The sequence below is a fragment of the Styela clava genome, chromosome 5 (assembly GCF_964204865.1).
Source record: "Styela clava chromosome 5, kaStyClav1.hap1.2, whole genome shotgun sequence".
Classification (NCBI taxonomy): domain Eukaryota; kingdom Metazoa; phylum Chordata; class Ascidiacea; order Stolidobranchia; family Styelidae; genus Styela; species Styela clava.
Genome location: NC_135254.1, coordinates 11,342,329 through 11,365,164, shown reverse-complemented (window position 1 = coordinate 11,365,164; position 22,836 = coordinate 11,342,329). Strand labels below are relative to the sequence as shown.

The 22,836-nt window shown below is 34.7% G+C and overlaps 3 protein-coding genes across 3 annotated transcripts; 2 read left to right on the top strand and 1 right to left on the bottom strand.

Moving 5' to 3' along the window:
- The first annotated feature begins 2,292 nt into the window (after nt 1–2,292).
- LOC120344483 (small nuclear ribonucleoprotein Sm D3-like) lies at nt 2,293–3,858 on the top strand. The gene has a single exon (XM_039413721.2). The coding sequence runs from the start codon at nt 2,419–2,421 to the stop codon at nt 2,818–2,820; it is 402 nt and encodes a 133-aa protein (XP_039269655.1). The 5' UTR covers nt 2,293–2,418; the 3' UTR covers nt 2,821–3,858.
- LOC120344481 (protein SCAI-like) lies at nt 3,832–11,536 on the top strand. The gene is made up of 16 exons (XM_039413719.2): nt 3,832–3,995; nt 4,323–4,418; nt 4,673–4,759; nt 4,846–4,944; nt 5,021–5,120; nt 5,948–6,043; nt 6,762–6,855; nt 7,266–7,369; nt 7,958–8,023; nt 8,110–8,211; nt 8,633–8,708; nt 9,147–9,255; nt 9,714–9,868; nt 10,321–10,494; nt 10,597–10,697; nt 11,329–11,536. The coding sequence occupies exons 1-16, from the start codon at nt 3,832–3,834 to the stop codon at nt 11,467–11,469; spliced, it is 1,764 nt and encodes a 587-aa protein (XP_039269653.2). The 3' UTR covers nt 11,470–11,536.
- Nucleotides 11,537–11,691: 155 nt separating this feature from the next.
- On the bottom strand, nt 11,692–16,169 carry LOC120344482 (uncharacterized). The gene is made up of 5 exons (XM_039413720.2): nt 15,682–16,169; nt 14,605–15,240; nt 13,702–14,479; nt 13,348–13,572; nt 11,692–12,519 (listed from the first exon to the last, which is right to left on the bottom strand). The coding sequence occupies exons 1-3, from the start codon at nt 15,806–15,808 to the stop codon at nt 13,881–13,883; spliced, it is 1,362 nt and encodes a 453-aa protein (XP_039269654.2). The 5' UTR covers nt 15,809–16,169; the 3' UTR covers nt 11,692–12,519; nt 13,348–13,572; nt 13,702–13,880.
- Nucleotides 16,170–22,836: the final 6,667 nt, after the last annotated feature.

The following is a 22,836-nucleotide window of genomic DNA, read 5'->3' as shown; positions in this document are numbered from 1 at the left end:
GATTTGTCAACCGGAAAACAAACAATGGTATACAAATTAATATATACAATATACACAAAGTTAATTTGGTATAGACTGGGAGAGCGATACGACCATAAGGTCATCGGAGTCAGCTACCCCCCAAGTTCACTATTAAGATTCACAGTTAAACGAATGTCCACTAAACGTGTCCAATAATGAAGACGCTTCAAAACGTGATCATTAGCCAATGAAAAGGATTCATTATTTTATCACCCACAGATAATAAAGTCGATGAGCGGCTGGCCAGCCCGATTTTTCTTTATTTTCAAGAAAGTTTTGCAAATTAAATTCTTTTTGCCTTTCACATTCTGTGGATTGTATATGGATGGGAGCCAAACAGTGACGCAATTTAAAATTTAGAAAAAATTCCGATTCTATTTTGTACCAAACTCACTAACAACAGCTTCGCTCATTTCGGATAGTGAATGTATCTCAAGGTTTAAGAATGGGTTCGCTTACTATCACGACATTCTAAGAATGCGTCGCTTGAACCCCCTGAATCCCACAACTTGATATCATTAAAATTGTTTCGAAATTATAAAAAAATTGTTATTGACTTGGGCCAAGTTTACAATTTTGATCAAATTTTGCCAATTCAAGATATCTTTCTATGAAGGTTTCATATTTATATATTTTTTGTGCTCAAATTATCAAAGATCGCATGTAAAACAAGAGGCCAGCAACACATCCAAATAATCTTTCATTGAGATTTTTGGAATCATAACTTCACAATGGTTTGTGATCAAACGCCTTCCATCTGATCTGGCTTTTATTCCTACCAAAAAAAAAAAAAGAGTTTGATATATAATTGCTATTTTTCCGTCGATAAATCGGAATCACGACAATAATGAGTAAATTAGAATTGAAGACTGTTGAAGAACTATAGGAAAATTTCTCCACATGAGAAGCTGAACGGTAAAACGTCAGTTTCAAAAAATAAACTTGCACACTTTTTCCAGACGATAACAAATAAAATGTAGGCTATTGGATCAATTATTTTTTAGATTTAATTCAAAACAATAAAAAAAAACAAATTTTATCCAGATTAATCGCTTGTACTTTTTGGGAATGTCCACAAGTTTAAGATTATGTGACCATTTTACGTTATATATATATTTCCATTGTTATTGAGAATCATAAACTCTACGATAGTGCGTTGGAAATGCTCAAGCAGGCTACCATCTCTTTGAGGCACTTTTCTTTCGTACAATTTTGTACTCACGCAATTGCTCACTTGTTGAATTCAAAATCTCTATCGACGGTAGAAAGTAATATGACGTTTGAATTTCAAGACAGCGTTATAGATCATGTTGATTGTGTATCTATAGTTACTTTTAGTGTTCGTGTTGAGTGAGACCATCTGTATTTGAATCTGAATTCTCTTATAGTTTATTTTTAAAAATATGTGCTTGATATGGAAGTTTCTTAAGTAAACCTGCTGTTATTAAATGATAGTTTTAATTTCAATACGTTATGGACTACGTTATCGGGTTATAAACAGTGCCGGCATTGAAATATCAGCAGACACTTTTTTTCTCAGACTGCAGGACATAGCGATTTTCGAGAAGAAGTTTTTCCGCATAATGATGTTTATCAACCCCCTTTTTATGACCCGTTGCAATCGAATAGCATCCTATACCTATTACTGTGCTCGAAATTGTTTCAATTGACTACATGCGATAAGGAAACTCAGAACAAAAATGTAACAATATTTAACGAGAATATCGGTCAGAGACCGAAGACTTATCGATCGAAAGTTAGGGGATCCCCCAAAACAGCGCTCCTATTCCACACTGACACCTTGTGTCCCATCACTAATTAATTAATAACTCGCTAATTATACGACCTAATTCTTCCAAAATCAATAGGCTTCTGATCCGAGATATGATGAATGCATATGCAAAATTTGGAGCGGATTCATCCTCGCTTTCGTGAGATATCGCGTGTATCTAACAGACAAACAAACAAACAAACAAACAAACAGACAAAATACCTATCAACATACTTACCGATCTTAAGATCGATAAGTAATAATAACGTATGGTTAACGTAACTAAAATAAAATGTAAACGACATGTCAATGAACACGGAATGAAATAAACAAAGTGGTTGTCGAAATTTAGTTTCTAATTTAAATTAAAATTTCAAAACGATCCATTTTTCCTTTTTGTCTAATAAGGCTGTTTAAGCAATGACCGGCAATGACCTAATAATATCGTCATTTAGGTCATTCGTTCGAATATTTTTCACAGTTCCGATGAGGCAACGAGACGCGGACGCGGGAAAAAGGCTTTCCTTCGGTGTTGCTTTTGCGCATTGTCTAGTTGTGACCTCGCCGTGTTAGTTTCAATTTTTATCTCGCTGAATACAATTGTTTGGCACATAATTTCATTAAAAATGTCTATTGGAGTTCCAATCAAAGTACTTCATGAGGCGGAGGGCCATATTATCACATGTGAAACCGCGAATGGAGAAGTTTATCGTGGAAAACTCATAGAAGCTGAGGATAACATGAATAGTCAAATGACAGATGTAACTGTTACTTATAGAGACGGTAGAACAGCACAGTTGCAGAATATTTACATCCGCGGAAGTCAAGTTAGGTTTATGATTTTGCCTGATATGCTTAAAAATGCTCCGATGCTGAAGCAACAACGCGGTGGTTCTGCCGGAAGAGGAAAAGCGGCTATTTTGAAAGCTCAAGTTCGCGGCCGCGGAAGAGGCGGATTCAGCAGAGGAGGCGGTGGTTTCAGGGGCCGTGGTGGATTTGATTCTGCCAGCTTCCGTGGACGTCACTAATCCTTGGATAGAGTTGAAAAAAGTTATTGGCCCAAGTCTTTTAGATTTTGTTGGAGCTGCTCCCACCGCCTTTCAATCTAAGCTTCTGCTATCCACAGATCCATGCTTACTGTCTGTGATTTATTCATTTCTGGTAGGCAGCTGATGTATTATATCATTCCATTATGTAGTTCTGGCTTGTGGTAAATTATTGATTGTTTTTAGTGTGACTGGATGATATTAATATCTATACTTATGTCCATTTTGGCATGATTATTTTATAATGATCCAGAAAATGTGTAAATTTCAATTTTTGAAGTTTGGAATGATAGTCTACCAAATCTTAAAATATTAGGTAATACTCAATTTCGATTATATTTCTGTTATTATGTACATCATCTTGAGATCCCAATATTGGGAGTGATGCATATGATTTTACATGTTTGTCTTGCATAATATTTGAATTATTTTTCATTCGTTTTGGTTTCTTTTACAACATCTGCCTGCCTGTATGTAAAGGCAGACAGGTGTTGCAATTTTTGGTCTCCAAGTTTTATTCAACCTGGGACAATTTCTTTTAGCATTGCTCGAATGTGATTACTGTTATATCAATGTCTACGAACCAGAGCGAATTTTAACACAAGTTGAATTTGAATAATATTATTCTTGATCTGTGCATTATATTTCTTGTGATGTTAATTTGCTGCTATTAGCTTCATTATTTCAGTCTGCTAAAGTCGGCATTATGTCTGTATGTTGTTGGTACCTTTTTTTGATGCCACTTTGGTATGTAATCCCAATGTCTGATCTTAGAGATTTTTGAATTATCCTAACCCTAACCCAGTGATGACAGACTTGGGATTAGAAACTGAATTCTATGCGAATTTCTTTATGAGATTAAGTAGTTTTATGATTCGAAATCGCATACCAAAGTGGCATCCTTTTTTCAATCATGATAGGCTAACGATACGTTGATTTTGTTTAGTGTGGATCTGGGAATATAACTTTGTCAGATTTTGGTTCAAGATTTAAATGGGTCCAATTTCTTTTTATAACAGATTTGAGTTCTTTTGGTATTGTGGTCTTGACATAATGATGGAAACTGTGCCTCCGACTCCCACAGCTGAGGAACGAAAAGTAGTTCAGGAATTTGGTGATTTATTGGAAGCTTCTAAAAATCTTTTCAATGGACTCCGGTAATTGAAATTCAACATTTTCAATAAACATTTTCAAGCATATCAAATACAAAAATCAGGATTTTCTGCAAAATCCTTTGTGACAGTTTTTCCAGATTGAAAATTTTGTGGTTTGAACACTTGTAAGGATAATATATATGAACGATTATTTAGAATACTACTTGACAATTCGTCTTTCCGAAACTGCAGTTGAAACGTAAGGGTAGAATCGTACACATTTAGAATCCATAACCCCAATATCCTGATTGATTGATCTTGTCACACTTGACCAGATAATTAAAGGATATGGTATGTATTTGTTGGTAATATTTTGTTCTTGCATTTCAGAGATCTACCTCAATATGGGCAAAGACAATGGCAACCATATTTTGCCAGAACTTTTGAGACATATACAAAGTTGTGGAAATTTCAACAAGAAAACAGGTTTATATTAATTCATTCTATGCTAATTTTGAATCCTTATTCTTGCTGTCTCAACCAGGGTGACCTAAACTACATAGACTATGCAGAAGATTTCTGGGCGGGGGGTGTTCTGAAAACTCCGTAGCTCTTTTTGTATTAGTGTCTTTCCAGACCAAACGTGTGAAAAATCGTTATAATATTACAGACTGTTCAGTTACACACTTTTTATAAGATGATATGTGCAACATTACATAATGTTTTTTACTTATTTTCAGACTGGTTTTAGACAGTGTATATGGATTGAAACGATGGCAAATAGGTGAAATTGCATCAAAGATTGGGCAATTATATTATCATTACTAGTAAGTGCTATTTAAAAATAATTTCCTTTAATGTAGTCGCCAAAAAATCATAGTTTTACAAAAAACTTATTGAAGTGGTATTTCAGCCTACGAACGAGTGAAGCGAATTATCTAAATGAAGCCTACCATTTTTACTCTGCAATAAGAACAAGGAATTATTACAAAAATGCACACAAGGAAGAAAGGTATCTTCGTTTGTTCGTGTGATTTGGGGGTTTATTAACTTGCATTCTTAATTAAGTTAATGTCATTTTGTTTCAGTTGTTCTGATCTGTTGTTGAAGAAGCATCGATATTATGCCAGATTCATTGTTGTTTGTTTATTACTTGATTACAAGCAGGATGTTTATAATCTTGTAATGGTAAGTTCTGTAGTGGTATGATGTTTATTTATCGCATGAAAAAAAATTATGCTTTTTTCATAAACATATGGCCAAAAACATTTCCAATATTTGATATTTTTGAACTTGGTTTTGTTGATAAAAAGTTTACATGAAACCATGTATGGGAGGATTGAGAATAATAGATATGTTTTATTTTTGATGATCTATATACCTTATTGGTATAGCTTCCTTTGTGGTCAATGATATTGTATATATAACAGGGCTCTTCAAACTGCGGGTCCCCACCCCGGTCGCAAAAGGGTCCAATGGGAGTCGCATTGTCAGAACTAGCCATGTGAGAAATCTTTTTCGACACCAACTTATGTTAAAACAAAATATCAATCAAATTCGAACTATTTGGAACTGCGACCCAACATTACCGAAATAGAAACAAGATTCGATAGTTTGTGCGAGAATATGCAATAATATTTGTTTCATTAAAAATTTTTGGGGTCGTGAAGAAAAAATTGGCCATGCCAAGTAGATCGCGATGAAAAAAGTTTGAAGAACACTGGTTAAGTGATGGTTAGTTCTAATGCTAATCAAGGCTAAGAACATGCTAAAGAGTTGTCGTTCGTCGCGAGTTATTATTAATTGATTAGTGATGGAACACGCGATGTCGCTATTGAATCAGAGCGAAGGATACATACCGCTAGATCAATAAGTCGGCGTCTCTGATTGCTATCTAGTTGTATCAGTTACTGCATTGCAGATAAACAACACATTTAAGCATCATGTTCAATATAGAATTATGTTGTAGTGTTTCGCAAAGAAAAAGCCTCTTAATATTACTTCAAATGATTCAGGATTTTTCTAAACAAGTTGAAGAACAGAAGCAGCATCTTGAAAACAATGGACAGGAATGGACACAAGTAGTTTCAGAAATAAAAGCTTTTCTTGATGTAGGATATTTCGGTGATTTATTTATTTATTTTTCCTCCACCCCGTTTTTTTCCTCTGTTCATCTGAAACAAATAACTGGCTAACTAGTCTCATACCTAGGCTTACCATACGTCCCGCTTTTCAGCGTTTTGTCCCGGTGTCCCGATAAGTCAGCCAAAAGTCCCGCTTTTCCAGCATAATACACAAACATGTTCTCGTTACTGTTGTTTCTGTGTAGCGCAGCGCTAGCCTACTTACTGAAGGTGAATCCGTTCGTTTCCCGCTGATTCCCATACTAATACTAATTAGTCTAAATTCAAATTATTTGTACCGGTATCGTTAACGTCAATTCCTTCCTATTTTTCGAACTGAACCCGATATTTGGACAGAGAATATGCGCATGAAATTTATCTTTTGAGGCGTCCTGATTTGAAGTCACAAAAATATGGTAACCCTACTCATACCTGACATGGACTGGTAACCAGACGAGAAGCAGTGGTTAGGCACATGATCATGATTAAACTGCCTTATCGGCTTTCCTCTTCATCGGGTTAAATATGTAAATCCTATCTTAATATAAGTTAATAAAATCTTTAATACTCTATTGACATACTTCAATGGGAAGTATGCAAAACCCTATTTGATAGCAATGACTTATGAACTGCTGATAAAATCCCATGTTGCAACTTGCAACTCTATAAATCTGGTTGAAATTTTACTGTCAACTTTGTATTTCAGGCAGAACCAGTTGAAGTTTTGAAAGCTGAAACTTATCAAAAATGTGATTTAAGCATGAGACTTTGTTCTGGAATATTACCTCCACCAGAGAAAGGTACGAAATTCAGTCTTTTCTTCCACTCCACAAAGTTCTGGTCCATTTACTGAATGTGTTTTTTTGTTAAAAAAATTTCCTATTGTTATGGTAAAATCACTTTTCTCTTTAGCTACTGGACCTATTGCTTCGAAATTTTCACTGGTTAACCGTTGTATTTTTCGCTAGAAGGCTTTTACTTTTTTTAGGCTTTTAATTTTATTGGGCTATATGGGATTTGTTTCTTGTGTATGGACCTGCAGTTCAATATCCTAGTACTCTCCGCTGTGTCACTTAGTTGATTTAAAAATAATTACATACACTGTTGAGTCTTTCTGTCAAGCTTTATTGTTCGTTACTCATGTACTGGATGACAAAATAGAATTTTGTCTTTATGCCCTTGAGTAATACAACTTGTTTGCAATTGCCAGGTGTACAAGCCCATGTTACTCTTGGTGATGCCATCATTGTAGGAAACTCACCTTCACAACTTAAATTCTCTGAGTTAACGATTGATATGTTCAGAATGATACAGGTAGGAGCCTCTGTTTTTTGTTTCTAAAATTATTTCCTTCGTGAATTACTTAATAAATATGTCTGCTGAGAGTTTGCAAGTTCTGTAAATGAATTTGTTTACTGTATCAACATATTTCACCAACCATAAGGCGCATCGTCAATTACATCGGGGTTTTCTCCATACAAAAGGCTATAAGATGCAACAGTTTTTAATTTTTATGGGGTACCGAGTTACCGTGAAAAGATCATTAAACATCATTAAAAAAGATCATTTATTATTGAAAAAAATTTATAGTTTTTGTATTTTATGTGAAGAAAATGTAAAATGGCAATTTGTTTATAAAACAAAAGTACCGATACCAGTTTTGAATGTAGGTAATAAAGCATAAAGCTACCTGATGCATAAATTAGGCGCACTGGCTTATAAGCACATGATTGATAATTGTGAAAAAAAAGGATTTAAACAGCACCTTATTGTCTGTGAAATACAGTACTTAACGAATAAATTTATTTCAGCAAGAGAAAGTGACGTTATGTGTTCTAAAATAAGATATTTTACTTCAATATTGCACTTTTGCCTAGCCTAACCCCTCATCCTTTTTGTCAGGTTCTTGAAAGAAAACCAGTTTCGCCTAAAGATTCTCAAAAAAATGATAAAACCATCCCAACTAATGTAAGTGGCAAACTAATGTAAGTGGCAAATAGATGCACAGTGACCTCTATTAAAAATTGAATTATTAATTTGAACTTTTTTATCAGGAAAATGGCAAAACTCAACTAAAACGAGACAATCCTCACAAATATCTTTTGTATCGACCAACATTTTATCAACTTTTTACGTTTGTATCTACTGCTGTAAAGGTAAGGGTACTAGGGATATCAGTGGTTTTTAACAGAGTTCTTGATTTCCCTTGGGTTCCACAAGTACACTCCATAGGCTGCGCAAGTTTCTGTTCAATTCTGAAAGTCTATATTATTATGCATATATTGTTTAAATATACCGTAGTCAAATATAATATAGTTCAGGTGTTCCACTCAAAAAATTTTAATTAGCATATATTTAAATAACACATACTATCATGTTATCAAATATACATATAAGCATTTGCACGAGGGTTCTTTGAGCCCTTGGAATTTTTAATTAGGATTTCGCTCTACCAAGAAGGTTTTATCTAATTTTTGATTAAGTTTTTAAAATTTTTATTTTATTTCTATATCCGAATTTTTATTGAATTTTCTTGCACTTGTTCAGAATATCATTTTTACATATTTCTTTTCTCAGGAGCTACCACCTGGTCAAGCACTGCTTTTGTATATTTCGGCTCATGGCACTAAACCGAATCGACCACAAGACCCTGGTATGATGTTGCATTTTTGTCTTTTATTTTTTGAAAAACTGTCTTAAGCTGGTACTCCTGTAGTATGCGAACCAAGATGGCGGACACCTGAACGTAGTATGTGTACCAGGTTAGGCGTAGAGGTAGACCATAATTTTATTCCAATTTTTCCTATTTTAGTTCTATTACGAGTTCGGAGACTAGCTATGACCTAACCCTAACCTGGTACACATACTACGTTCCGGTGTAATCAATTATGAACTGAAAAAGTTCCGGTTCTTGAGGGATACAGTAGCTCCATACATATCATTGGATGCTTGTGCAGAACCTTGTTTGGAGTTAAATACATGTGATGACATTCTGCGACTATTGTTTTCAAGTTTAAAGTTGTTATCCTTTATTTAGTAAACTGTATCTCGATAATAATTTTTTTAAGGCTTGACATTTTTATCATTTAAGGTGGGTACGAGTATGGAGGAGTGATAACGAATGATAGAAAAGATGAAGGCAATGTCTTAACAAAACCATCACCGAAAAAGACTTCAACATTGATAAAGAATATGCACTGGTCTGTTAAAGTAGTTTTATGCCATTTTTGTGTCCTTGATTTACAGTAGTATGTGGAAAAAAATTTATATCATATTTACCTGAACCTTCATATAATATGCACTTGTGACGAACAAGCGGACAGACTAGACCCTCACGTTTTATTAGAAAATTTCTTGAATATAACAATTATGAATGCCTTGAAGCGATCTACAAAACAAATTAAGTATTATAATGTAATATATACAATGTTATATGAGTCTTGAATTTAAGAATTATCGATAATTGAGAACAGTTTCATGATATGATTATTGTCATTTCCAGCGATAGTAGTCTCAAAATATGACCAAGAAGGTCGTTATTTACTTTTTGAAAATCATAAGTCACTTTTATCTTCACTTTGCTGCATGTTTAATTTAATTTGTGTCAATTTTCATATTATCATGTTCCTAAATGAACTAAAGACTTCATTATTTTTAGTATACATCCTGGTGATTTGATTCCTTTTACAAGAAAACCATTGCTAATTATAATAGACAGCGACAATTCACGATCATTCGCTGAAATGCCGAATTATTTTGGACAACCTTTCATTTGTTTGATGAGTCCAGAAGAACTTCCTGCTGCGATGAAAGGTGGCTATGGCATTGAAATATTGAATGCGATCAGACTCAGAAGTTAAATAAGCACTTGATTCTCTTAGGTTCAATATTTTAGGAAAATTACTCATATCTGACATCTGAAACCATTTTTACGTAGATTTAATTTTTCTTGTTTAATGGAGTCTATATGAGAAAAAAAAATGAATTTGATATTCAGATTGTTAAATTGACATGATCTTGTGTCGTTGATTTTTGCATTCCAGTCGCTATCGATAGTTCTCACAGAAGCTAGATAGCAACTATCTATTGATTTCAATGTAAAAATGAACATAAGTTTAGTACATGGTAAAATACATATTTTGACAAGTCCATATCCGTTTTTAACTGGTTAGATAATTCAATATTTGATTGGATGAATTGCGAATTTTTATCTTCTTCTATATCAGATCTTCAACAAATGTGACATATTACTTTCATTTTTTCAGATAATTTTGAAAATGGACGTCTCCTCACATTATTCCTATATTCACCGGTATTTGCATTCATGCAAGTATGTGGTGTCAATCAGACATCTGACAGAGTTTATGAAACATGTTCACAAGTTGTTCATAAAGCTCTTGATGAGTCACAAAGGGCATATTTAAGGTCCAGGATATTGGGTAAGATATGGATTCATTTTGGGTGTGATGGCTCAGTGGGTTAACGCAGACTGGAAGGCGCAAATAAGCGTTTTTTAAAAATATTTTTTTTTATTTTACCAGATCATGGTTATCTTCAAATATTTGGTGATGATTTTCTCAGGTTGATTCTACTGCGATTTGTATTTTGTTTCTGTGTCTTACGACTTCATAGAGCTTTCAAGGTGAGAAAATGTTCCACTCCTGTTATGTTTTTCTTTTATTCGATGCATTTGGTTCATATTGTAGTTTCATGAATTTAATAAATAAATAACATGGTTTTCCTTTGTAGGCAGGGTGTGAAAGGCATGAATAAGCATGAGTATAACTTTATTTTGATTTCCCCGAAATATTTCGAATTCCCTGAAACATTCACAAAACAATAAACACACAAAATTTTGGGAAAATCGGGAAAACTGGCAAAACCCTTGATAAAGTTCAAATCATGTAGAAATTGTTCTGTAGGTTTTCCGTTGTCATGAATTCTTTATAATAAAAATACTGCCTGTGTAATTTGTCATCACAAAATGTTATTAACCCTGCAAATTCCATAGGTTTTATGATTTACTTCAACTTTCCATATTTAATAATTCAACTGCCTCTAATAGAATAACCATTTGAAGGGTAAAAGGCAGTCTGGTAATTGGCGTTAAAACTACTAAAATTATTGGGTGTTTTCTGCCAGTTCAAGAACCCGAAACTAGCTAATAATGAAACTTGCTAATGTGTATACGTATATCATTTACTACACAAAGTATTAGTTTTTTTGATGAAACTTATTTAAATACCAATTTTATCTTGTCTTATTTACTACAGGATGATTCCTATTATCCTTCATCCCATCCTGAATTACCCACAGAAGATTTTGTTGGAAATCCTGCAATAAATAAGGCAATTGTAGATATGGCAGATGTTCTTGGTGTCCGGACGTTATTTTTGGATGCCGATGGTCGTTGATGTTGCAATCTTAGGAACTTTTTTTTTTACATTTTTGAAATAGAATATATTTTTATAAGAATTTTAAGTGGTACGTCATTCTTAATTTCCTATTGGTTTAAAGAAGTTCATAGATGGAAGTTATTTTTGGAGCACAGGCCCCGGTTCTTGTCGGTTAGTTCTTTCTATTCGAAAAGAAATAATTTTAACAACCGCCCTTGACAGTCCATTAAATAATGCCTGACGACTTCTCATGTCGAAATTTGATTTTCTTAGAGTTAGTCGCAATTATTTACGACCCGAAGTCTCAACTGACGCTAAGTGTCTTTTTCCTATGCCACAGCCTTGGGTGTGAGAAGGGCGTACGTATGGGGAGCACATTTTACTTTGTGCCTATAAAACATTGTATATTATTCGAGCTGCTATCGTGTGGTCGAGGTGGGTGGAAAATAGATGTGTAGGGATTTATTTGCTGTTTGTAAGAATATTCAATTTGAAAGATATATCATTTTGCAGACCGACTGAGGCAATAGTACTATGCAAAGGTGTCTCTGCAGTAGGTTTTTCAGTGGCGATTATAATACCCGACTGGAAATATCCATTATCGGTTTCGGGAATGTACTTGTGTTATATAGCCTGTAATATTGAGAAATTTGTAATCATACCTATTTGGAAGCTAGTTCAAAATTCATATCTTGCTGTAAATGTGTGCGTTATATTGTTATATTCTTCATACGGTGTCTCTAACAACGTCGCACTGTCATACTCATGCGAGATGAACATGTCATGTTTAATTTGCTTAAATAAGGCTGCGTGCTGCTAACTCCGAGTTCCGCCAAACCTGTACTATCACAAAGTACGAGAAATTTACTATATTGTGATATAGATACAGTAAATCCAGCACGCTCACATTAAAGTATGATAGTAAACAAGTTGAAGAATATACACACAAAAAGAACACACTGGGTCAAATATGAAACGGACGTATGCATTAGAATTTTAACTGATAAACTGTTCAGCCTTCGCGATGTAGAATTGTCAGCCTTCGTATTGATTCGATGAGCTGCTCATCTGAGGACAAATAAGAATATTTTTATTTGACAAAGCCTTCGCTGCGAAACAGTATAGTTATTTGAAGTAAAATTTGAACTGTAGTTACAGGTGTACCATAGTCGAAAATAGCATGTTTCATTGGGGCCGGAGCAGTATTTTTTATCACCTGGGACTGGGAGGCGCAGTCAAATTTTCGGTACTTCCGAATTATGTGTACCAGCCTAGGGTTAGGCCATAATTATATTCCAATTTTCCTTATTTATTACTTTATTTTTCTTATTCCTTTATTTAGTTCTATTACGAGTTCGGGGACTAGCCAAGTGACTCCCGTAGTATTTGTATCTGAAATTATGGCCTAACCCTGACCTGGTACACATACTACGTTCCGGTGTCTGTCATCTTGGTTCACATTCTTTGGTGGGAGTACCAAATTTTCCTACTTTAATTACGATAGCCTAAGACAAAATATTTCTTTACAGAAACTTCAAAATAAAAAAAAAACGCGATCATTTTTTATATCAGACTAGGAAAATCTCCATCAACCTGGAGTGGCGGAAGCCAATTCGGAGTCAGAATTTTCATAATCTGAATCCGGAGTCGATTGTAAATTTTCCCCGACTTCACAGCGCTGTTAGCTGCAACTCAGTCTGGTATTTTAAACGCAAGAGTTGTCAAGAATAAGTTGCGAGTCTCAAAATGAGTTTATCAGAACAAAATGCGAATTGATAAATTGAACGCGTGCATTAGAGTTAGGTCTGAAGTCGTTTAGGACGCTTTACGAAACAATCTAGTTCGCGGAACTCAAGAATATGGTAATAAGACTCAACAACGGAACATTTACTACACCTGATTGATCGCCTTTTCTTTTTCCCGATCCTCTGTTCTTTTCCTGCCATAGCAGAAGACTTTTCAACTTTTGTTCTTTCCAAGGCGCGTCGTAGTCAATATTATGGTTGATCTCACGATTTGTCAAATTGAGAGCGCTACTGGAATCTGCAAATCTACGCCAAGTATCGACTTCAGTAAAGGAAGGAACGATTTCGTATCGAAAAACGTCTTCGATAGATCTTCCTAAATAAAAAAAAATAATTACGTAACTTCGATGCTAAATAATAAATGAGAGAATATTTATACGTATCATTTAGTTTCGAATTTTCATAGGGCGCGGTTTTCACATTTATATATATTTTTGAATCTCACCTGGTGTGGCTGCCCATGTTTCACTCCAATCCACCTCAACGACAACTTGTTTCTCAGAGTAAATCGTTCGTCACCAACAGGAAGTGTACGGAGGCAGAAGTTAGTAAAGTAGCTATGCTCATTTTTGGCTATGTTTTCTTTCACACTGAAAATATCTGAAGAAAATTTATCAAATTTAACTACATTGCTCTGCGGGACAACAACTCCATTCGAATCAAATCTCTTCCTTTCACGGATATCGGATTTGTGACCAGTCTAGGCGGCTCGTATCTCTTGGTCTCGAGTTTTTTGCGCCAGATTTCTTCAACAGACTTATCTTTTACATATAGAACTCCAACAAAGTTACCTTCTGGGCTGAACCAAACGTCTGACTGTAATTTATAAGTGGTGTGATGGATGAGACATTTCTTAACTGTTGCGACAAATTTGTTCACCCATTTAGTTGAAAATCTTATATCTTGTTTGGCGTTACTCAAACACTCTTGGTGGACAGGCTTCCATTGATCTCCTTCTTTGGCGTGAGACAATATTATAACTTGTACATTCGGGTCATCAGTTTCGCACAAACGTGGAAGAGTTACTTTTGCAGCCTCGTACAACTCCATATTTGGAATACATTCCATAACGGGGCTGATTGGCAAAACATCATCTGGCAAATTTGTCTTTTTTGCATTCACGTTTAGTTGGAAGGAAACTTCATGATCAAGGCCACCTTCAGGAATTAGCAATTGACAATGGTTGTCAACGACACGCCCACCCTGAGATCCAATGACACTCTCTGAAAATAATATTATTTTCCATTGTTAACAACAGTGCAAAGTTGAAATATATAAGATTGCCTTTTATGTTACTGGCATAGACTATAATACTATAGACATATTACATATAATGAGAGGTACATACCTTTACACTGATCTTCTCGGCGGATAATGTTGAACTTATCAAGAGTGTTCTCCATGTCTTTCATAAGAAATTCTTTCAAACTTTCATTCTTCCACGAAACAGAATTTTCGTAGAGAGTTTTAGCTTTGTCCATATTGTTGAAAGCATTGTCTATTTGATTTAGTTTTTCCTGCCGTTTCCCGTCGAGATGAAGCACAAATCCTGCCAATTTTTTGTAATATCTTTTTGCGACATTGTACGTTGGTTTAACCAGAATATCCCAGTATTTATCAAACGTACGAAGTAGCTTATTATAAGACCTAGACATGGGTATTTCGATAAGCTTTAAATTGTGCAATAGGTGACCAAACCATTGAACTTGATATATCTCATTTTTTCCTATAATCTTGCAGTGCATCATATTCCTTAAAACAATTGCCATTAGATCTTTATCGACTTGTGGAATCTTTGCCTCGTCAACGTCAATTTTGTATTTTTGAAATTGCTCGCTGGCGATGTTTAAACTTTCTAAAATATCCTTAATATCAGCTGTTGGGTCATTTTTGAAGTTAACGACTTCATCGATAATGCTTCTTAGAGTATCTGAAACGTCTACAACATTTCCATCTTTGCTGGAACTGGATGTCAATCCATCACCTGTAATAAAAATAATCCGTAAGTGACGGGCAATAGCTGATTTCTCTCACGTCACAAATTATTATGCATTATGCGTGGTTCTTTTACCATTTACCAGATTTACAATTTAAAATAGTTTAAGAATACCCAATTCGACTGGTATGGGTCGAGATCATTTGATCCAAATATACATACTTAATTTTGTTTTCAATATATTGGCAGAAACCAGCCAGGCTTCAAATCTTAATCTAATTAATCTTGATTATTGAATACATTATTTAGTCTTGATGTACATACTAATTGTTTGCCAAATTCTTGCTATTATTGTTTTACTCTAGTTGTTGTTGTTGTTTTCTCGGCAATAACCACAGAAATAACTACAACAACAAATTAGCAGAAAAATCAGAAGATCCAATTTGTGTGCATTTCATGCAGCCACAAACTACCACCTTTCTAACTCACGTGCTTTGGCATTTTTCTCTAACACTTCGTTGTCTGTCGGTAAAGAAATTTGTCCAAAATTGTCGTTCCAGAAGTTGTCGAAATCTTGTCGTAAGTCGCTGAAAATATCTGGTTTTTCTTGGCTCATAGTCAATGATTGAATCTAAAAATTCAGTCTTTCACAACAAGCTGCTCCCGCGTCGCAAACTCTACAATTCCAATAACTTCTCTATGAAAGCCGACCACAAATATACATATAAAACAATACCAACCCACCCTTATTTGGTATGAAACTTATTGACCTCGAAATACTGACACAAGCTTGGTATAATCGTGAAAATCGCTATCAGAGAGATACCTATCTATAGCCCTTGCTTGGAGTAAGAGAGAACTAGCCATTGGTCCTGTTTTCACAGACTGCTCCACGTATCTTTGCAATCAGGATAACTATATTGATATTATTGTCTGACAATTTACATACAGATGTGGACGCCCTTTTTGTTATGTTGGTGTCGTATATCGCCTGAGAAGGGCGTATCACTCAAACGTTTAACGCTGAATACAATACGACACGAACGAGTTGAACAATATTATTAAATCACAACAGACGCTTAAAGAAATATAACCTAAACACAACAAAAAGTCAAAACAAAAAAATGAGACAATAAGTGGGTGGACATGTTAGAAAAGAAAATATTGAAAAAGATCGACCGAATATGTGCTGAATGATGTATCATGAACTCAGACTTACTGCCAAATAAACGAACCAAAATTTTAAAAATAATGGCGAATAAGCCTGCAAACTAAAACATAACGTAAAAGGTCAAAATGACAAAATGAGACAATAAGTGGGTCGGACATGTTATTTAAGAAAATATTGAAAAAGATCGACCAAATATGTGCTGAATGATATATCATGACCTCAGACTCGCTGCCAAATAAACAAACCACAATTTTAGAATAATGGCAAATAAGCCTGCAAACTGCAAACTGTAAGCCTACTTGTCAAACTAAATTTGCGAATTCAAATGACATATAAAAAGTTAGTGGCGGGATATTAATGAGATGTTCCCTAGGAAAAGTAGTTTCAATCCACGGATCCAACAATTATTATTCATTAAAAACAACGTAGCAATGCTCAAATATATGGACACGGAGGCCAAAACGAAGTAGCATCAAATATTTTCAAAACAATTGGTCCAATCTGTAGGTTCAATTCGTGTACAATAAAATGATATAATGCGACATGCCAAGTACTGGTTTGTCCATCATTTTTATGTTGGTTACTATTTGGCTATGTTATGTATTGGTGACAAGCACAAAAAACAAACAGTTTATTTAGATTATCAATGCTGCGGGCCTACGGCTGGCATAGGCAGAAATATATATTTTAATCAAAAGATCAATCGCCATAACTGGGGTCAAATTACTCGTAAAAGTTAATAATCAGTAAAATATTGTTTTCTTATCTTGCGTCATTTTTCTCTCTGCAATTTTCTATTTTAATGCCCTCAAGCGTAAATCTTCCTGTGAAAGTGATATATGCCTTTAGTAAGCTGCTTTACTATTATCGATATGGATTATTGTACAGACGTAGAAGAGCTTTGCAATTGAAGTAATCGTCGCCTTTAAAATATTTCATGATAGCGTAGGGGTAGATATACTTAGTCAAGGTGCAGGGGCCAAGTAAGTCCCTATTAAATTTCAGGAATTTTGACGAGGTCGTTGGGAATGAATTAATATTATCTACTTGGTTATGATTTGAAAAAATTCAAAATTGGAAAAAGCACGGAAAACGAATGTATTCTTGCTAATAATGTAAGTTAAAACAAGTGGGAGAAGAATTATTTGAAAACTTCAAAAGCTGCCAAACAATCCTAACATACCGGTCTGTAGTGCCGATCTGAAAATAATGAATTTTGTTGGGCTACTTCAGTTGAAGTGACGAATATGGCAAATCGTATTCTAACATAGCAATACTGTAGAATGCGTAATTATGTTTCAAAAATATCCACTTCACACTCCAATAACAAGTCGAGTTCTAGAGTCGTTTCCCTGAAGATTATTAAATCCTTGATTTTATCCGTCTTGTGTTTATATTTATATATCACGTAAAATATTATTATTTTTGCAATCAAAAGTGGATGGATTTGCAATCGAAGTGGATAATCGGATTTGAATATTTATGAAAATATCAAAATTTAATCATAAAGGCCCCTTCTAACACATATAAATAACAGAACCATGTCGGCTAGGAAGTAAATGAAAATAGCATAATCTTTTTCCACGAAATCTTGCTATTCTTATTTATCTTTATAATACTATCTCGCTCAAGCATGCTTGTGGCAACTGACACAAACGGATCCGGAAGTAGGGAGTAAACAAGGAGAACGGACTTGCAGGTCAGTACACAACATCCTAGTACCGCATGGTAAGGAAGTAGTCTGCATACAACGTCAAAACGCGTGGCGTATAGATCATTTCAGATTAGCTGAAATCCTTGCAGATGTCAAGAAGGCAGTGCTAGGGCACAGCACGGCATTCACACAGTTCAGCAGATTCATAAATTGTTCCGTGGACGAGATTTACAAAGTAGCAGGTTATCTCTAACGTGGGTGTTCTGTAATTACGACACCACTAATTTTTTGAGCTATAGTTTTTATTCTGCTTGTAGTAGGTAAGGAGTTTGAATAGCAAAAGAATTGAACAACGTATAATAAATGGGGAAAGGTATGACTAATTTATCCTATTCTTAATTTAACCCAAAACAAACAAAATAAAGGAACGTTAGTGGTAACATGATAGTACGCGAGGATAGAACCTTTGGTCATATATATGTCTATACGTTAATCGATTTTAATACGTTAATCGATTAAATCTTAAATTTTCGAATGCGACATCTTATATATATTGTTAGGATGGGGTCCGTGCTTCACAGAAACATTTCAGTCAAAACGTATTTTTTTATCCCATTTATCTAAAATTATATAAAAGAAAAACATGTAGTGTATCTGTGATTATTAAAATCTTGATAATAGCGAACTTCCAGTATATACATTCAATGTTTTGTTATCTGTGTCAAGATACGTCAAGAAATTAAGTGATTTTTTCATCTCAGAGAACCAGGTAAATAAGTCATTGTTCGAGTTGTGTAATCGTCATAATAACTTACAAGTCCATGCGCTTGGAACGAGTATTTGGTTGGCAATAAATATGTCCTATTTGGAGTTCTTACTTGGTAGCAATCATGGTCTGCCATGTTATTGAATCTTACACGTGTGATTGGTAAGCTATTTACACACCCTTTGCGGCGAGGTGACTGGATGCGAGTCATTGTTTGTCATGTGATAGAATGTTATCAACTTTTGTATCGCCTGAGATAAAGTTTATCCAAGCCCTGTAATTAATGACACAAAATTATTCCAGAGAGTCGTGGCCGTTGAACTTGTTTCATTATCTGGAACGACAAGCGTAGTCCTTGCAGTTTCAACCCCTAATGTAAAATATGTGTAGTCTTACGCCCCATGCTGTTGGGCTTGCTTGTTTTGTAGCTTCGCACATGCATCGTCAAAAATTGGAGTTAAACTTGAAATTTCCAGTGGGTGGTAGGCCTACGTCTATTCAGATACTTGATATAACGCAGTAATGATTGCAGACAATATCAATTGTTTCTAGTTTCTCGTCGTAAACCAAATTATTGAAAGGAATTGCTTGCTCGAATGGTCAGCAATAATCATGACGTCATGTATTTTGAAATAGGATACAGTAACACGATGCTAATTCGGAAATTGTTGGGAAGAAGTTTGAAAGCGGCGGTCTTAAATAGAAACCTGCTGCTTGGCTTGTAGGAGTAATCAATATAACAGTGAGGTTGAGATTTCTGTATATATAGTTGCCACCAAACGTACTGGTCAAAGAACAGTTACGATTTTAGTTATAGATTTTCATGAATAGTTTCGTTGGACCCCAAAAGTTAATCTCTCTACTCTTCCTGAGTGAAATATGTGCCTGTCAGGGTACAAGTTGGAACGAAGTAGCTAAACAAGTTTGCTCAGGGCTCGATTAAGTCAAGAGTTATTTTCGACCCAGCCTATCATAAAAAAACGTTTGTTGACCGCAAAATACACAGGATGAGATACATCGAAACGTAGAATTTAATTAGTAACTCAGTGTGCCTATCATCTCTGATATTGTCGAACAAATATAGTTTATCGTTATTATTCAACATCGCCTGACTCGCAAATAAAATTAACCCTTTAGACGTATTTCATGCTGCTAATAAAGCTAGTACCAAGATATGTGGCCGAAGAGTTAACAGGAAGAGACGTGATGAAGCTCTTTCTAGTAATAATAATAGACCAATGCTGAAGCAACAAAATCAGTAATTTAACTGTAGGTAAACATAAATTGTTCATGAGTTTTTTATTATGATGTATCTTACCCAAGAACAGGAGAAATACTTTTTAAAAGCAAATCCTGGTGCAGATTTTGAATAGAACACCAACTAACGAATGCTCAAATATAAGATTGGAGTTACTGTGGGTCTGAAGTGAGTTTTTTGGATTTTTCTTACTGTTTGTAGGTGGCAGATTGGTTATGGTATGATGACCTGTATTTCCTCGTATGATATCGCGGTGTATTTGTCGCGGACTGATGTGACGAATCAACAGGCAGGTCCTTCAAAACGCAGAGTGTGTGATATTGCTATAAGTCAAAAATTTGATTTCACTTGGCGTACAAGACTTGAGGAAATTTCTTAAAATAATTGAAACGATGAGCAACTAATAAATGTTTGCTCCATACTCGTCCATTACTAATTCCAAGATACTTAAAGACAATGGCAACCAAAGAAAGGAAATTGCACTAGGAAGCGGATGACAATATGCTGAGTAATTTCACGCAAGTTAATTTTTTTAGTATATTATCACAATCTTGTAGCTCACGGGGAACACAATATGGATTTGTGTTTAACATTTGTGAATTGTGATAAACGAAAATGGTTTTGAATAGAATAGGTGGGGAGAATATTCATTGTTAAATTGAATGGAGTCATTACTAAGTGACCGACTGAACAAATGCAGTCGTGAATTTTATTTTCATGCTGATCTTTCAATATATTGTTAAATATTATTGACGATGTAAGTCAATGATTGAGCTACTCTATTGTTTCATATTCTATTTTAAAATATTAAAATTTTTGTAAAGAGCGCTTCAGACGGCTTATGAATGTGGCGAGTCGCGAATAACATTACAGGCATGAGGATTCATAAATGCTCTTCCGCTTGGTAAACTAGTTCTGATTGCGAACCCGTGCAGAAATATCTGTGGTGCGATCGCGAGTGTGTTTCAAGCGCATTGTCTTGAGACTGTGCATCGTTTTATTTTGTAACTTTTATCTATAATTCATAAGCTTATGATCCTGTTTTTAGAAATTAAAATTTTGTTTTATCAAACTGAAAGTTAAAAGCAATAGATAAAAAGAATTGTAACTATGCCTAATAATTCTTAAATCCAGTGTTACATTTACGCTTTTCACATTGTGTTTAGACACTGACGAAAGGTAATCCCACACAATGTGTTAGCGCGGTCTAATTAAGTTTTGTTGATATTTTCTTAAAAAGGAGTTGATATTGCGAAGTGTTGAATTGTCAATTGGTTCTTTCCGAAGCAAATGATAAGTGTAAACCTAGTAAGAAATTATGTATTCATCAAATGTCTTGAAATCGATGGTATGGTGTGGTCATTTCCTGACAGTCGATGGTGATAAGATGTTTTATAATTTTTGATGAAGACCGCTTCTATTTTTCAGTAGCTTTCAGAGGTCTCCCGTATAAGGTCTCCCGTATATCTCTGATTAGAGACGAGGGTACGAGTCCACTTTTATTTCTGATATCGTTGTTTTGTTGGGATTGAAACCTTCCATTTTTTCAATTTCTTTTTATACATGACGGGTTTAGTGATAAAGGATTTTGCTGACACGGTAGGTTGAATATTTTTGCCCATGTCCTTGGGACCCTAACTCAAGGCCAGTGAAGTCCTGGGATCTGCTAGCATTGGCATTTGTTTATCATGCAAGCAAACGCTTCTAGATATGAGATAAATAGATTCTTTATAATGTAAGTCTTGTTTTTGAACCTGCAGATCAACATTGAATCTCTTTCGATTTACTTTTCTCATTTTATTGTCGAATAAATACGAATTGTTGTACTCGGTAAACAGAATTTGAGTCGTATCGTAACGTTGTCGTTGTCTGAATTTTTAGTTAACAATTAACTTTGTGGTGACTAGTATGATATGAAATACGTATAAACTTCAATTTTTAAATTAGGTTGTAGTATACGGACTGAGTTAGCACAAAAGTGTAGGTTTAGTATATCTGTATGTCAAGGCGTGGGATAGAGTAAACGCAGACATAGTCAATGCGAAAGTAACATTTTGCCTATTCTTGATAAGGTCTGCAAAACACAGGATGACGATATTCTTCTAAAAATTTCCATAATTATTTTATCATATATTGGTGCAAATCATCTTTCAACATGCTTCAATCGTTTTCGATGGTTGGTTGCACTTGTTTTATTTTAATATACGAGGCAAACTTCCAGCGTTCATTGTCTGGTATACTATATACACAAGCCGCCCGTGTACGTGATTCAGCCGTGTCTATCCTTACAGAAATCTTTAAAGCTTATTTGGGTGGCTGTAAAAGTTTACTGTAGGGTGAAAATGCTCTAAATATAATATGAAATAGCGTCTTTTCATTAGATGTTTATTTTCAAAGGGTATAGGTGCAAAACTATATCTGGAAATTCATTTATACGTTCTACATCTATGGCATAAAATGGAAAGAATTAATTTTACTATACGGATGCAAAATAACAAAATTTTGAGTTGAGGTTATATGATTAGGTAATCCATACATTTTACATAAGTTGCATCTTTCAGAGTAGCGAATGTAGTAATCAATCTAAAGATATTGGATAGGTTTACCATTTATATATGGTTAATTCGTGATCAGATTGAGCAATCGACAATATATACAGGGATTGATCTTACCAATACTAGTTTTGCATACATGCACGTAAAGCCTAATTTACATTCGTTCGGCAGCATAGCATGTCATTGTATTAAACATGAATGTCCTAACCATGAGTAGAACTGGCAACGTCTGTGAAATCT